At 37.9% G+C, this 13960-nt stretch overlaps 1 protein-coding gene across 13 annotated transcripts in view; it reads left to right on the plus strand.

The window, feature by feature from the left end:
- PLEKHA5 (pleckstrin homology domain containing A5) overlaps positions 1 to 13960 on the plus strand; it is a 164769-nt gene that overhangs the window by 141115 nt on the left and 9694 nt on the right. For 8 of the 13 annotated variants that reach the window (XM_021391045.1, XM_021391019.1, XM_021391011.1 and 5 more), the window contains 9 exons: positions 13 to 93; positions 228 to 377; positions 2687 to 2788; positions 3869 to 3980; positions 4206 to 4252; positions 5164 to 5352; positions 5909 to 6026; positions 9751 to 9866; positions 11134 to 11343. In XM_021391045.1, coding sequence (XP_021246720.1) covers positions 13 to 93; positions 228 to 377; positions 2687 to 2788; positions 3869 to 3980; positions 4206 to 4252; positions 5164 to 5352; positions 5909 to 6026; positions 9751 to 9866; positions 11134 to 11343 — 1125 coding nt within the window. The remainder of the gene's footprint in view (positions 1 to 12; positions 94 to 227; positions 378 to 2686; positions 2789 to 3868; positions 3981 to 4205; positions 4253 to 5163; positions 5353 to 5908; positions 6027 to 9750; positions 9867 to 11133; positions 11344 to 13960) is intronic. The other 5 variants (XM_021391051.1, XM_021391108.1, XM_021391072.1 and 2 more) reach the window with 1 other exon arrangement.

Genomic DNA, 13960 nt, shown 5'->3' on the forward strand with positions numbered 1-13960 from the left:
GTTATATATTAGGCTAAGCTTAGCCGTTTATGTGAACAAGATAAAGTTGTACAAGCACTGGAAGAGAAGCTTCAGCAACTACACAAGGAGAAAGTAGGACAATTGTATTTATTACCTAAAGTGGATATTATTTTACATGCTTATTATCAGAACATTGATAACTGAAATATAATGAAAATCAACCCAGTAATGCAGAACATTAAAAATAATTCTTTTTATTGTAATAGTACACGCTTGAGCAAGCTTTGCTATCAGCAAGTCAGGAGATAGAAATGAATGCAGATAATCCAGCAGCCATACAAAATGTAGTCTTACAGAGAGATGACTTACAGAATGGACTACTTGGCACTTGTCGAGAAGTATCGCGAGCTACTGCAGTAAGTAATACATTCTTGCTAGTAAAACTCAGTGACCTGTTAAACAATTATCTTCATATTCTTAATAGGTTTGTTTTTTATTTTTCATTGTTTTCCAACAAATCTCAGTTGTATTGCATTTATTTCTGTAAAAGCTAGAACTTTCACTATATGCACCAAGTAGTCTTTCTTGAATTTTTCTTTTGCCAGGAATTAAGTGCATACTGAATTCAGTTGGTGTGATAATATTCATTTTTATAATATATTTATTTAATCACAACAAACGTAAGTGAAGTAAAATAACAGAAAACAGACTTTATTAGGCATTCCATCAGATATATAATTTATTTTAAGCAAAAATAGCTACAGAGTGAAAAGAAGAAAAGATAATGTTGTCATGGTCTCTCTTAATAGTGATCCATCGCATTTGGAAGATATTTTAGGTCATGCAGTTTCAAAAACCTTAGATGAAGTGGGGAGAGTTTCTATTTAATGTCCTTTTTTACTTTATGATGGTTTCTATATTGAGGCAACAAAGCCTTACTTATGTGAGGCTTTGACATGGTCTCACATCACATCCTTATCTCTAAATTGGAGAGGTATGGATGTGAAGACTGGACTATTTGGTGAATGTGAAATTGGTTGGAAGGTCGCAGCCAGTGGGTTGTCAATGGCTCTATGTCCAGGTGGAGGCTGGTCATGAGTACTGTCCCCCCATCTTGGGACTGGTACTCATTTTATCAATAACATAGATGACAGGATCGAGTGCACTCTCAGCAGGTTTGGAGATGACACCAAGCTGAGCGGTGCAGTTGACTCAGTAGAAGGAGAGGATGCCATCCTGGACAGGCTTGAAATGTGGGTCCAGGAGAACCTAATGAGGTTCAGCAAGACCAAGTGCAGGGTCTTGCACTTGGGTCAGGGCAGTCCCAGATATGTATACAGACTGGGAGAAGAATTCAGTGAGAGCAGCCCTGCAGAGAATGACTTGGGGGTCCTGGTGGATGAAAAGCTGGACATGAGCCAGCAGTGCATGCTTGCAGCCCACAAGGCCAACTGCATCCTGGCCTGCATCAAAAGTCAGGTGGCCAGTAGGGAGAAGGAGGTGATGGTTCCCCTCTACTCTGCCCTTGTAAGGTCCCATTTGGAGTACTGTGGTCCAGACTTGGGGCCCCCAGCACAAGAAAGATGCAGAGCTGTTGGAGTGGGTCCAGAGGAGGGTCACAAAGATCATCAGAGGGCTGGAGCATCTCTCCTATGAAGAAAGGTTGAGGGAGTTGGGCTTGTTCAGCTGGAGAGAAGACTCCAGAGAGAACTCATTGTGGCCTTCCAGTACTTGAGGGGAGCTTGTAGGCAGTAGAGGGGACCAATTTTTTAGATGGTCTGATTGTGATAGGACGAGGTAGAATGGCTTTAAACTAAAAGAGGGGAAATTTCAGTTAGATGTTAGGAAGAAATTCTTCACTCACAAGGTGATGAGGAACTGGCCCAGGCTGCCCAGAAAAGCTGGGCATGCCCTATCCCTGGAGGTGCTCAAGGCCAGGTGGGTGGGGCCCTGGGCAGCCTGAGCTCATGTGGTCAGTCCAGCCCGCAGCAGGGGAGTTGGAGCTCAATGATCTTTTAAGGTCCCTTGCAACTTATATTGTAAAAGAGATTGGCCAGGTGAAGAAAATGGAAACATGGGAAACTAAAGGCAATCTTAAAACTCATCAACTTTATAATTTACACTAAAACAAAAAGGGGGCTTGATCCAAGCTTAGTAAGGGGGAATGACAGAACTGACCTCGAAGATTCTTTTTTTGCCTCCTTCCTTCTGGTGTTTGGAATTCAATATATGTAAAAACTGGTGTATTAGCAAGCCTGGGGTATTGGCTTGTAACCTTACAGATAAGGTTGGATGACTTACAGTTGTCTTGCATAATTAATTGCATATACATGCACATGCTTTGCACTCATACCTATGTATTCTACGTGATAAAAGAGAGAAAATTACATCCATTTTGTGGGTTTTCTGCAACTGTGGAAGGGCGTCTTAAGATCCACATGCCTGCTAATTTTAACGATGTAGTCTGAAGATTTCATCCTGGCCTGTCTTGCAGTTTGTGAAAAGATAAAATGCTGTTAGTTTCTGTATCATTCAGTATCATCAGAAAATGCAAAAGCTGTTTAATCGTGACATTCTCTAAAACTGTATGTATACTTATTGCCAATCTCTGAATTAATCCCGGGTGTTTCATGCCGTTGAATGAATAAAGTTGCCTACTTTTTGAGTTCTATTTGTTTTAACTTGAATATGCACATGCAGTTCTTTTCTTTTGTCATATCCTTAGGAACTAGAAAGAGCTTGGAGAGAATATGATAAACTAGAATATGATGTAACAGCAACAAGGAACCATATGCAGGAGCAACTTGATCGGCTGGGAGAAATTCAGGTCTGGCATAGGTCACAAAGAGACATTTAAGTCTTTTTCATTTTCTGCGTTTTTGTTTAAAAATTCTACACAAATGGAAAACTGAAAAAAGGAGGGGGAGAATGTGCAATGTGTAAACTTATTAGATATAAAAAGAAATTTAAAGTTCATCAGTTCTGAGGAGGTTTTTAGCTTTTCCTACACTTTGAAGCTACCACATCAGTTTTCCTGCGTGCCATCTCTTTGTGTTTCAGTAATCATGTCTCAAATGGGGAAGTTTTCTCAGACTTGAATTGTTATGATAGTCATATTAAGGGTTCACATAAATCCCTTCTTTAAACTAAATATTTTAAAGCGTAATTAAATTATTGTATCAAAATAAAATATTTAAAGTATTTATTCAGATGTTAAACATCAGAACTCTTCCTGCTTATCTTAGTACTTTATTGTTTATTCTCTTCTCTGGAGAATTGGTCAATTAGTACAAGTTCTGAATTTCTGAGGAAATCTTTCTGTGACGCACAAATGTGTGCATATGTATGTGGAACAGACAGGTGGGTGTGGTCAGTGCTGTGAGGTGTTAATGGATGTTTGCTCTGGGGACTGATTTTCTATGCTGTTATGAAAGAGAGATTACAAGGAAACTCAGGAGTTGAGAAATTTGTGTTAGGCAGCCCAAAGCATGCATAACAATGAACACAAATAGGCCTACGTTTTATATGCAAACACCACATTCATCTGCAACTATTTTAGGATTGGACCTGATGACTCCTTTTCTTTTGTTGTGTGTAGGTCTTCCATGCAAACTTGGCTTTGCTTTTCTTTGTACAGAGAAGATGCAATTCTGTTAAGTGGAATTTCAACTTGCAAATTGCTATCAAAATAACTGGTGCATGTTTCTGAAATGACTTAATCTGGCCACTTTTTTCTGACAACATACTAATTTGTTACCTTTTAATGGGAGAGTATCATCATTGCATTTTGTTTTAATTCACTGGGAAAGAATATGCAGTACTGTCTAGAGAAAGAGGTTTTATTTTTTGCCCCCCCCTGCAATATATTCTTATTTATCACCTAAACACGCTGTTTCTTTACTGGCAGACTGAGTCAGCTGGGATACAGCGTGCTCAGATTCAGAAGGAACTGTGGAGAATTCAAGATGTCATGGAAGGTCTAAGTAAACATAAACAGCAAAGAAGCTCTTCAGATGCAGGTAAACTGGACGTTTTTCTCTCTTAGGGAGTGAGACTGGATCACATGCATTTTTATAAAATAAGCATCCCATTTGCTTTTGTATCTTTGGAGTAATCAGCTATTTTAAGTTGATGGTTTGCGTATTTGTTTAATGGTAACAGGTTATAGTTTGCATTCATAAAACTACATATTGAAAACAATTCTTCTCTTTTCTCCTACCCTCTGCCCCCCTCCCCCCAAACAGGCATCATGGGATCAAGGACATTTTCTGCTATTAAATATAAAAACGAGGTATGCTTTTAGCATATTTACCATTTTAGCATCACTGAATTTCAAATATACATATGATAAAAATGAACATTATTTGAATTGTTTTAAGGATTTCTAAAGTATGTATTCAGTATGTTTCTGTGAAAATAACTTCATTGTGATAGGTTTTAAAAGACTGATAGCTAGTAATTCTAACACTTTCATTTGTTTTTTGTCTTTATATTCTCACCAGTATGTTTCTCTTTTCCATTTCTCACCTTTTCCTCTCCGTAGGCTCTTACCCTAGAAATATAAACCCTGATTTTTGGATTTCCATTTTTCCCCAAAACACTTTTCATGGGAAGAAATACATTGCTTTGTATGTCTGTTCACCTATTGAGCCTGGTTCTCAGATGGCCAGAGCACCCACAAGAGCATCTGAAACTGTGGGAGCTCCCAGATGTTCAATTCCTCTGAAAATCTGGCTAGAATTTACAGCTTTAAAGGGACAATGTCATTGTTGTTTAAAGTGTTTGGAAATATACATGTGGCTTACAGGACTTGTTGAAAATGTAATGTATATAAAAATCTTTAAACAGATATAGAGTTTAATTCTTAAAAGGGTAATTCAGAGAGTTCATAGATATCTAACAAAAAGTTGCAGGTGATAGAATTGAAAACTTTTATAAGTTGATTACTGAAGCTGTTGAAGTATTTCATTGTGCATGGTGGTAATAAATTAAAAAATATATATTTTGACCTTTTTTCATTTTTCTTTATTTTTTCCTTTTCTTCCCTTTTTTTTAAATTATTTTTTAGTGTGACATTGTCCCTTTCATACAAAAATCTATAGCTGGTGTAGCTATGGTAATATATTTTTATTTATTTATAAGTTATAAATAATTGTAACAGGTGTGCACATCTAAATAAGGTGACTATTCTACAATCTTTAGGAAGAGGAAGTAGTCCCACCTCGTCCTCCACTCCCTCGGTCCTATGACTTTACAGAGCATCCTCCCATAATCCCCCCTCTGCCCAGTGATAGCAGCTCCTTGCTCTGTTATAGCAGGGGCCCAGTACATCTGCCAGAAGAAAAGAAGATTCACCAAGTTCAAGGATATCAGAGAAATGGATCTCACTGTGTAAGTGGCTTAAACTGCCACATCGTTCTTGAAGCATTCCCCCTTCCTCTGCACAGTCACAATTTTTATTTTGCCACCTGGCTACTTCTTTGTTTGTTTTTACGTTTGGCTTTTAGTTTTCTTTACAGCTCCATCATTTGCTTTTCACATTTTCCTGTCATATATTCTGTGTGTATATAAAATGTCTTAAGACTTAAATGGGTGCGTTTTGTATCTAAGTAAATTTCAAAAAATCAGACTCTTCTACTCACAAGTATTTATAAAACTTCTGGCTCGGAAGCAGTTCTTGCTGAAGCCTTTTACATTTTTTTTTTTCCTGAAGATTGTTTAAAATAAAGTCTCTGGACATTTTTGTGGTGATTTTTCTGTGATTTCTGAAAATCTACAAACATTTCTCAAATTAATTATGAAGGAATAGTGCTGCAAGAGCAGCTGAACAATGAGCCGTTGTCCTGAAGTGAGCAGTCTCATCAGAAAATAGCTGTTTTGAGTCTTAAGACATAAATGCTTATACAGAAATGCCAGTTTATTTACCTCATAACTTGTCATTCTTCAGGGTCCTGATTATAGGCTTTATAAGAGTGAACCAGAGTTAACTACAGTAGCAGAAGTGGATGAATCTAATGGTGAAGAAAAAACAGAACAAATGTTAGAATCAGAATCTGCAGCTAAAGGTTTGTCCCCAGGAGCGCCATTTATGACCTTTCAGCATCTTTCAGAAGAAATACAAAGCTTTAACTGTTGTAGAAGTTACTTCATCCTTCATATTTTCGTAGCCTGTCCATTTCTTAGTATGATGAAACAACTTCCACAATAAAATAATCATTTAATTATATGACAAGAAAGATTTCAGTCAATTACACCGCAGAAAAATCAAACATTACACTCACCAACAACCCTGAAATCCTTATTGACACCATGTCTAATCACATCACTCACATTCCCCACACACCATTCCCTTGAACAATTACCCATTTTCTGTTCATGCCCCTGAACAATTATTCAGTTTTTGAATCAAGCTCCCAATGTTATGTCACTGGAACGTCCAAAAAGGCAGCGCCACAGAATTTTCAGACTCTCGTAAGGCAGAGAAACAATGTCTTTTTCTTTTTTTAATCTTGTAATTGTTGAATTGCCTTCTGTCCTCTGATATAATAGGAATAATGATCATGACCTTGGAGTGTACAGACAATAAAGGTCTTTGCAATTGCTAAATGCTTTAGATTCTTCTCTTCATCTAGCTTCCATAAAGGCTACTAATTGCTTGGTAGAGTCTTTTACCAGGAAGTGTTCCTCAATTCTGTTTGTTAAAACACACAGAATAGTTTGTTAAAGGTGACTCCGGGAAAAGCAGTCTGAACCAAAAAACCCCGTTAAGAGCTTTCAGAATAACTGAACTTTTTTTTTTTTCCCATAACTATCGATGTTTTCAGTACCAGCAAGATAATAGCTTGTATTAGTTTGACTAAGCATGTACGTAGTGAGCTGGTGTAACACCACTAGAATTTGACCCAAGAACTATGATCATGTAAGGATATTACTTTCATCAGAACAGCCATGTTGGCTTTTAAAACAAAAGATGGCATACAGTTTGGGTGCCAAACAGTGTGAATGACCCTGTGATGGATGATATAATTAAGCTCGCACTTACTTACAGTCATTACTTAATTCAGATTGAATATGATATTTGCTGAAGTGTAACATGAACTTTGGATATTTAATCTCTTTTAATGTAGTGGCAAAAATATGCAGGGTTTAGCCTGAGATTTGCTAATCACCAACCACCTAAAGTTGCCTTTTTCACACTATACCTAGGTTTTATTGGCCTGTGGTGTTTCAGACTATTTACAGGCACTTATGATATTAGGGAAATTAATTGTTAAGACAACATAAGAAGCCTACATTAACTATATAAAGCTATCTGATACTTCTTGAGCATCTCAGTCTGCTTTCTACTTTCTGTAAAGATGGAAGTTAACTTTATTATGTCCACTTCTAGAAAAGCAACCTTCAGTAAAGGGAAGCAATAATAGAAATTCTTCTATTACAAATAGTATTTGGAGTTGCGGGTAGCAAGTGGAGGGAAGCTATTTGTCTTCATTCAAAACAGAGTGAAGTGAATTTATCATAGCTGTGTTTTGTCATTTGGTCCATGCTTTGGGGACTTTCTGATGGATATTTTCTTATTCTGTGTACTCACTTATAATAACAATCCCATGCAGCAGGATAAATATAACCATTCCTGGTTTTGGTTGTTTTTTGTTTGTAATGCATATGTCATTACAACCATATGCTGTTCCAACAAACATTTTTATGCCATTCTATCTTAACAGTTTGTAAGCTGTAAGGGGAACAAACCTAAAGGCAGCTCATATCTGAAACTTCCAAGCCGTTTTAAGAAGTCATCTTTAAATGACATAGTTTCCTATTTTGAGGGCTTCTGAATAAATAAGTAAATTTTAGAGGAAATTTTTTAATGTTTTTCTCGCTCATTGTGCGTGTTACTGTAGTAAACATTTCTCGTGTTTTTTTTCTGTCAGCCTTTTCCCTCCCTTTTCAAGTGTCAGCAATCAAAGCGAAACGTTTTAACGGGACCATGCAAAGTAACCCACACAGCTCTCTGCAAGCAGAGGAATATTTATGACCTGAGTGGCACATAAAAGTGACACAAAAGGAAAATGGACTTAAGCTGTGTTTTATCCTTTTCATGTGTAAAGGAGACCCAAACTGTTGTTTTATAGTTTTTGTTCTGAATGATGTATTTGGCATTCAAACAACTCCAGACTATTTTGTCAGCCTATCAAACAATTTGGAGAAATAGTTGAGCCTTCGACTGAGTCAGTATGTCCTCTCAAATCTGTGTGACATCAGTAAAAACAGAGGGAAGTAATTTGACCATCAGAGAAGATATGTCCATTTTTGTAGGCAAGAAACTGCAAGAAAACAGTATTTTTAATACTTTGATTTCCTGCATGTATGAAGAAGGAAAGATGGAATGTGTTACCTAGTTATAGCTGTATATTTTTGTAACTTTTACCTTCAGCTTTTACTAGCTTAATTACATTTTGGCAGAGATTCTCTAAGCAGAAAAATTCCAGTGGTGGATTATTGTTATGAGAGGCTGAACGTGTGGTGGGCAGCAGGACACAGAATATCCTCACCTGCCAGCCAGACAGAGCCTGCCTGCTGCTGTCCCTGAGCTGCAAGGCTGAGCGTACATGCACAAGCACACATACTCTGAACAGACCCAGCTCACCACAATAGAACAACAGTTTTGAGACCACTGCATAAGCAAAAACAGCATTCACATAAAAGTGGAACAACACAGATAAACGTGATCCTGTTTTCCCTTGACTGCTGACCAGACTGAAAGCTTGTTGTCCGGTCTCATACCTACACACAGAGGGGCCACTCTGAAGGGTGGTATGGTATCTCCATGGTATCTCCAGCAGTCAACTCTTAAGTTTCTCCAACCTCTGCAGGAGCCAGATCTCAGATTTAAGATCTCTTGGGCAAGTGGCTCTCAAACCTTGTGTTCTGCTTGCTGCCTTAAGTTCATTAGCATCTAACATAGACGGAAGGGTCCTGGGTAGCCAATCCAGACCTATGGCCCATATGGTAGCCAGCCTGCAGATGTACAGTCTCTGCCATGTCTCTGGCCCCAGCCCTATGATCTCTCTGTAGCTATCTCCCACTCTGTCACATACTTCTACACAGAAAGGAAAACCTACATGAAAAATACGTATGAATAAATGGACAGACTGCGGTTGTTAGGCTCAGGACTTGATCGGACAAGCATACTGAAAAACAGTTTGCTTACACAAAGCTGAGCCTTTTTATTCCCCCTCTGTTTTATGCCATGCCTATTTTTTCCCATCTGCCTTCTCCTCTCCTTTTCTCAACCTTTGTTTCTACTCAGATAAACAACCCACCTCTAATTACTTTTCCTGCATTAGTCCAACTTTTTAAGAATTATTTTCAGTATTATCGTCTAGGTAATGTTGACCTTAAATGGTTGTACTGGTATGGTCACCTGCTGGCCTTGCAAGCTCTCTTCCACAGAAAGTCCCAGATTCTGCCTTTCCATTATCTGTGAAGCCTAACAGTCTTTCACATAATTCCCCGTTAACAATATGTGAAGTCTAGCCATTGCACACAGCGCTGCCCAACTTTTGTCCACTTCTCACTGTTATTTTCATGTCCAGCAATTTCTCATGCCATACTGTGGTCTTCTCAGCCTAACCTGCTGGTCATCTGCCTGTAGACCTTAATGAACGTCATAGTTACACATTGAGTTTGAGTAGTTTCCAAGGCTGACAGTGTGCATGTGCTAGAAAACAATGTACTGTTCGATTATGCTTTGCATGGGACTTACTATGTTGCTTTACTGTTTCACAGGCTCACATTTTCCAGTGGGAGTTGTACCACCTAGAACCAAATCACCAACTCCAGAGTCTTCAACAATAGCATCCTATGTCACTTTAAGGAAGAATAAGAAGATAGATCTAAGAACGGTAATTTTAAATAACTTTCAAGCATTGATGGATACTGAGGTGTAAATTTCTAAGTTTAATTTCCGCAGTTACTTGAAAAGTTGTAGCTAGCTTTTTAATTTCCTTTACATAAAAATCACTGTGATATAAAGTAAAATATAATATACTCAGTTAACTGAGACAGCTATAGAGAAAACAGCAAAATTGTAAAGGTCGTGTGTGTTAAACTGCACAGAGATTTCATTACACTAAAGCTGGCAAAGAACTAAATGGTAATGCTAAATCTACTAAGCAACTGGAAACTGAAGTTTGGGCTTAAGTTGAAAAGACATGAAGCATCTTTGGTTAAAAGTTTTCAAGGGCATATTTGGGTTCTGGAGCATTTTAACAGCCTCTGTAAAATAAATACTGGATTTTATTTTAATACTGAATTGATCTGGGAAAAACCTAAAGCAGCCAGAACATGAAGATACGGCAAGCAATATGTGGGTAGTAAACCTGGAATGTCAGATTAGAGCCCTGCAGTCTCTGGGCTGAAGACATTTACGTGTAATTCAGGCAAAAGTGGGGAAAAATTCTGCCTTTGCTGTAGCATGAATGGAAGAGGATAAGTTGTGGGAAGAATGGGAGAGGACAGAGGATGATGAGTGGAGAAAGAATACCACTTCCAGAAGTGAAACCAGTTGCTATGAATCTACTGAATGCAACCATTTGCCTAAAGTAAATAGTTATGTATTTTTTGTGGCAGAAAAATCTGAAAGTTGGTGAATTTCTGGATTAGAGTAGGTAAAGCCATTGTTTTCTCAGGAATAATATAGGGCTTAGAAGTACACCTTTTGAAGCGGTGCTAAATTCAGTTTGTTTCAGCCTGAGTTTGCCATTAGATAATCCCCAGCTGTACTTTTCCTTGGAATAAAAAGGCAGAAGTGAATATTAGATGAACCGGTATAAATGTCCTCGATCATTACATTTCACCTCACCTTCAGTTTTTGTCTTAAGGAAGTTGTTTCTCTGGTATAGTATCTGGTAAATTATCTCAGCTTCACACAAAAGGTCATATGTATCCATTCTCTTGATGTTAAGCATTGATGATAACAGTGTCGCTGTTTAGGAAAGCAATTTATTTTTAATTTTGGCGTTTATTTCTTGATCTTGTGCTTTGTTTGTATACATGGGAGATGTTTCCTTGCCCACTATTCTGCTTTTTAATAATCATTAGGTGATCTTTTCTGATAAGCTAAATAGAATCTTGCTCTTTTTAAAAAGTGTATATATTCTCCCTTTTAAGGAAAGACCAAGAAGTGCAGTGGAGCAGTTGTGTCTTGCAGAAAGCACACGGCCTCGAATGACTGTGGAAGAACAAATGGAAAGAATAAAGAGACACCAACAGGCTTGCCTGAGAGAGAAGAGGAAAGGACTAAATATTATTGGTGTTTCAGACCAGTCACCTTCGCAGAGTCTGTCTTTTGTCAGAGATAATCCATTCAAATCGGCACAGGTTGGTCCAAGTTCTTCAAAACTTTTAATAATGGGTTCAGTTAAAAAATAATAATAAAAGTCATTATTTTGAAAAAGTCACCTGATACTTTGGTGTCTAATAATTGAAGCTATTCATACAGAGTAGCAGCCGCAATTCTCTGCCAGACAAGAGAAAGGGAGATGACAACCTACATGCTTATAACTAATGATAATGGAAGTCACTTCTTTGGGGAAATAAGTAATGTAAATCTACATATGTTTGATTATGCATTGTGGTGTTTGTTAACAGTTAGTGCTTGTTGTCAGATTTAGCAAACAGCATGAAATTGCACACTTTGTGACTAAAAGCAGTATCATGGAGAACCGTGATTCATTTGATGTATAAATGATGAAGATTTTCCGTCGCGTAGTCAAACATCTATAAAATGATTTATGAAACATTTCTAGATGGGAATGTGTATTCATGATGATAGCTGTTAACTGGTGCGCTCTAGTTGTGGTTTTCGAGCCCATAAATACAGAAAAATGAATCACTTTCGTTTTCATGCATTCTTGAGCAATTAAGGCAAAGCAGTGAGTTTATTAAACATGTAAAGGTGGGGAGAGGGAAAGAGGATGTAATTGCTTGGTATTGACCAGGAAATAAGTCTTAAATAAATAAATAAATACAGAACAACAATAAATCTCAGAACAAAAAAATTCCACGTAATGGTTGTTAGTCTACTACTTTTGGACTGCTGAGTCAGGAAATTACTTCTCTTTTTCAATAGGAGTTATCTTTTCCATCTTCTGGTACACTTTTTTTTTTTCTTCAGATCATGCTGACTTTTTTTTTTTTTTTACAGCAACATGCACATGTCTCCTTTTATGTCTTGCATATATTTTAACATCTGCTTCTCCAAGGCCAGATTAAATGTGTTGCACTGCTTAGAAGGTGCCTATTTTCACATAAACATTAGCTTTCTTTTTTTTTTTCCTGTGAGCATGCTAAACTGTCTGCAGAGCTATAGGGAAGTTCCTTCACAGCACTGGATCCCCAGAAGACACTGAACTCAAGTTTTCCTTTTGCCTTGGAACATCTGTATTTGGGACGACATCGTGAATGCTATAGATGAAGGGAGTGGCTCCTCCGAATTTTTTTGTGATTAACGTGGCATTTCTCAAGAAGTTCAAAGCAGAGCTTTGCAGATGTTTCTTGTAGTAGAGTTTACACACATGTTTGAGCCTCACCAATTCCTTAGCTAATTCATACCTCAGGACGAGGAAACTGCAGTCGTGTGTGTGTCGTACCTGGCTAGCCAGCACCGTGCTGGGAGACACGGTGGGGAACCAGTCAAACCCTCAGCAGCAGCACTAACTGCTGCTGCACAGAGTTCTAAAGGGTGCCGGTCATGGCAGCATGTTCTCCAGTCCTCTGAGTGAAATCAGAGCTACATGGGTGAGATGAGAAAAGAAGTTTACGAACAAGTGAGAATGTGTCTGAGTTGAGTATTTGGCTAGTAGTCCATGCTAAAAATTCATTTTTCCCGTGACAACGTTTGTTCTTCCAGAATGGCATTTGGCAGAAGGTGCCCAAAAGGAGGTATTATGCTGTAGTTGCAGTTCTTTTAAAAGCAAGTTTCCATGCCTGCTGATGTCATACAGCAAAGTGACGCAGTGGCATTTAACTGCTGGAAATCTTTTCAGTTGGATTTTTTGTGTGTGTGAAGAAAGGAAAGATAGAAGGATTTTATGAACAGCCTACTATGTAATTTTTAAGTGATTAACAAAATACTAAAGGAAATTGCTTAGCAAGTGTTATTGTTTGGGGCAAATGTAAGATATGGGTGCATACTTTGTTTGAGAAAGCAGAGAGACTGATTTGTGGACTGGCTTTAATAGAATTTCCTCTTACCAACATGCACGTGCTAAATCAGACAGGAATTCAGCCGCAAGATTCACTGCTTTCCTGGATCCTATTTTTCTCCACCCTAGTACTTAGTGCCCTGCAACACGTATGAACTTCAGTTCTGTTAGGTTTATTCTTACGCCAACATCATGTTCACAGTTCAGAATTGAAGTCACTTCTAACACCCTTCCTCAAAAAGTGTACATCAAACATATTTCGCGTGCAAGGGATTTTTCTAAGGAATAAGTGATATGCAGTTATGATGTCTTTTGCTCATACTCTGCCATTGTCAGATATTATGTCGACCTCTGTTAAATCAGATAACGGCATAGGCTTGGAAGATACCAGAGATACTTGGCAGCGCTGCACGTAGGTGCGCTGTGGATTTTGCACTGACAGCAGGTGCATTAGCTAAGGAATTGGTGAGGCTCAAACATGTGTGTAAACTCTACTACAAGAATCATCCATCCTTTCTTTAACCAGGAAGGAGTATTTTGAAAAAATACCAGTGCTTATGAATCTAAATAAGAATACTACTAAGCCTGTGTGTGACTAAGCTAAAAACGAATGGAATTTCAGAGGACAGAAATGCTAGAGATTTTTGCAGGTGGAAAAGGAGATTAATCTTGAAAAGTAAAAAAGTGGCTAGGTTCAACTGTTTGAAAGGTATAAAAATGAGAAAATTCTAAGGTTTTTCTTTTTAAAAAAACCAAAAACATTATCCTTATTGCACCGTGGTGTGCTTTGC

This window comes from Numida meleagris, chromosome 1 (assembly GCF_002078875.1).
Source record: "Numida meleagris isolate 19003 breed g44 Domestic line chromosome 1, NumMel1.0, whole genome shotgun sequence".
Classification (NCBI taxonomy): domain Eukaryota; kingdom Metazoa; phylum Chordata; class Aves; order Galliformes; family Numididae; genus Numida; species Numida meleagris.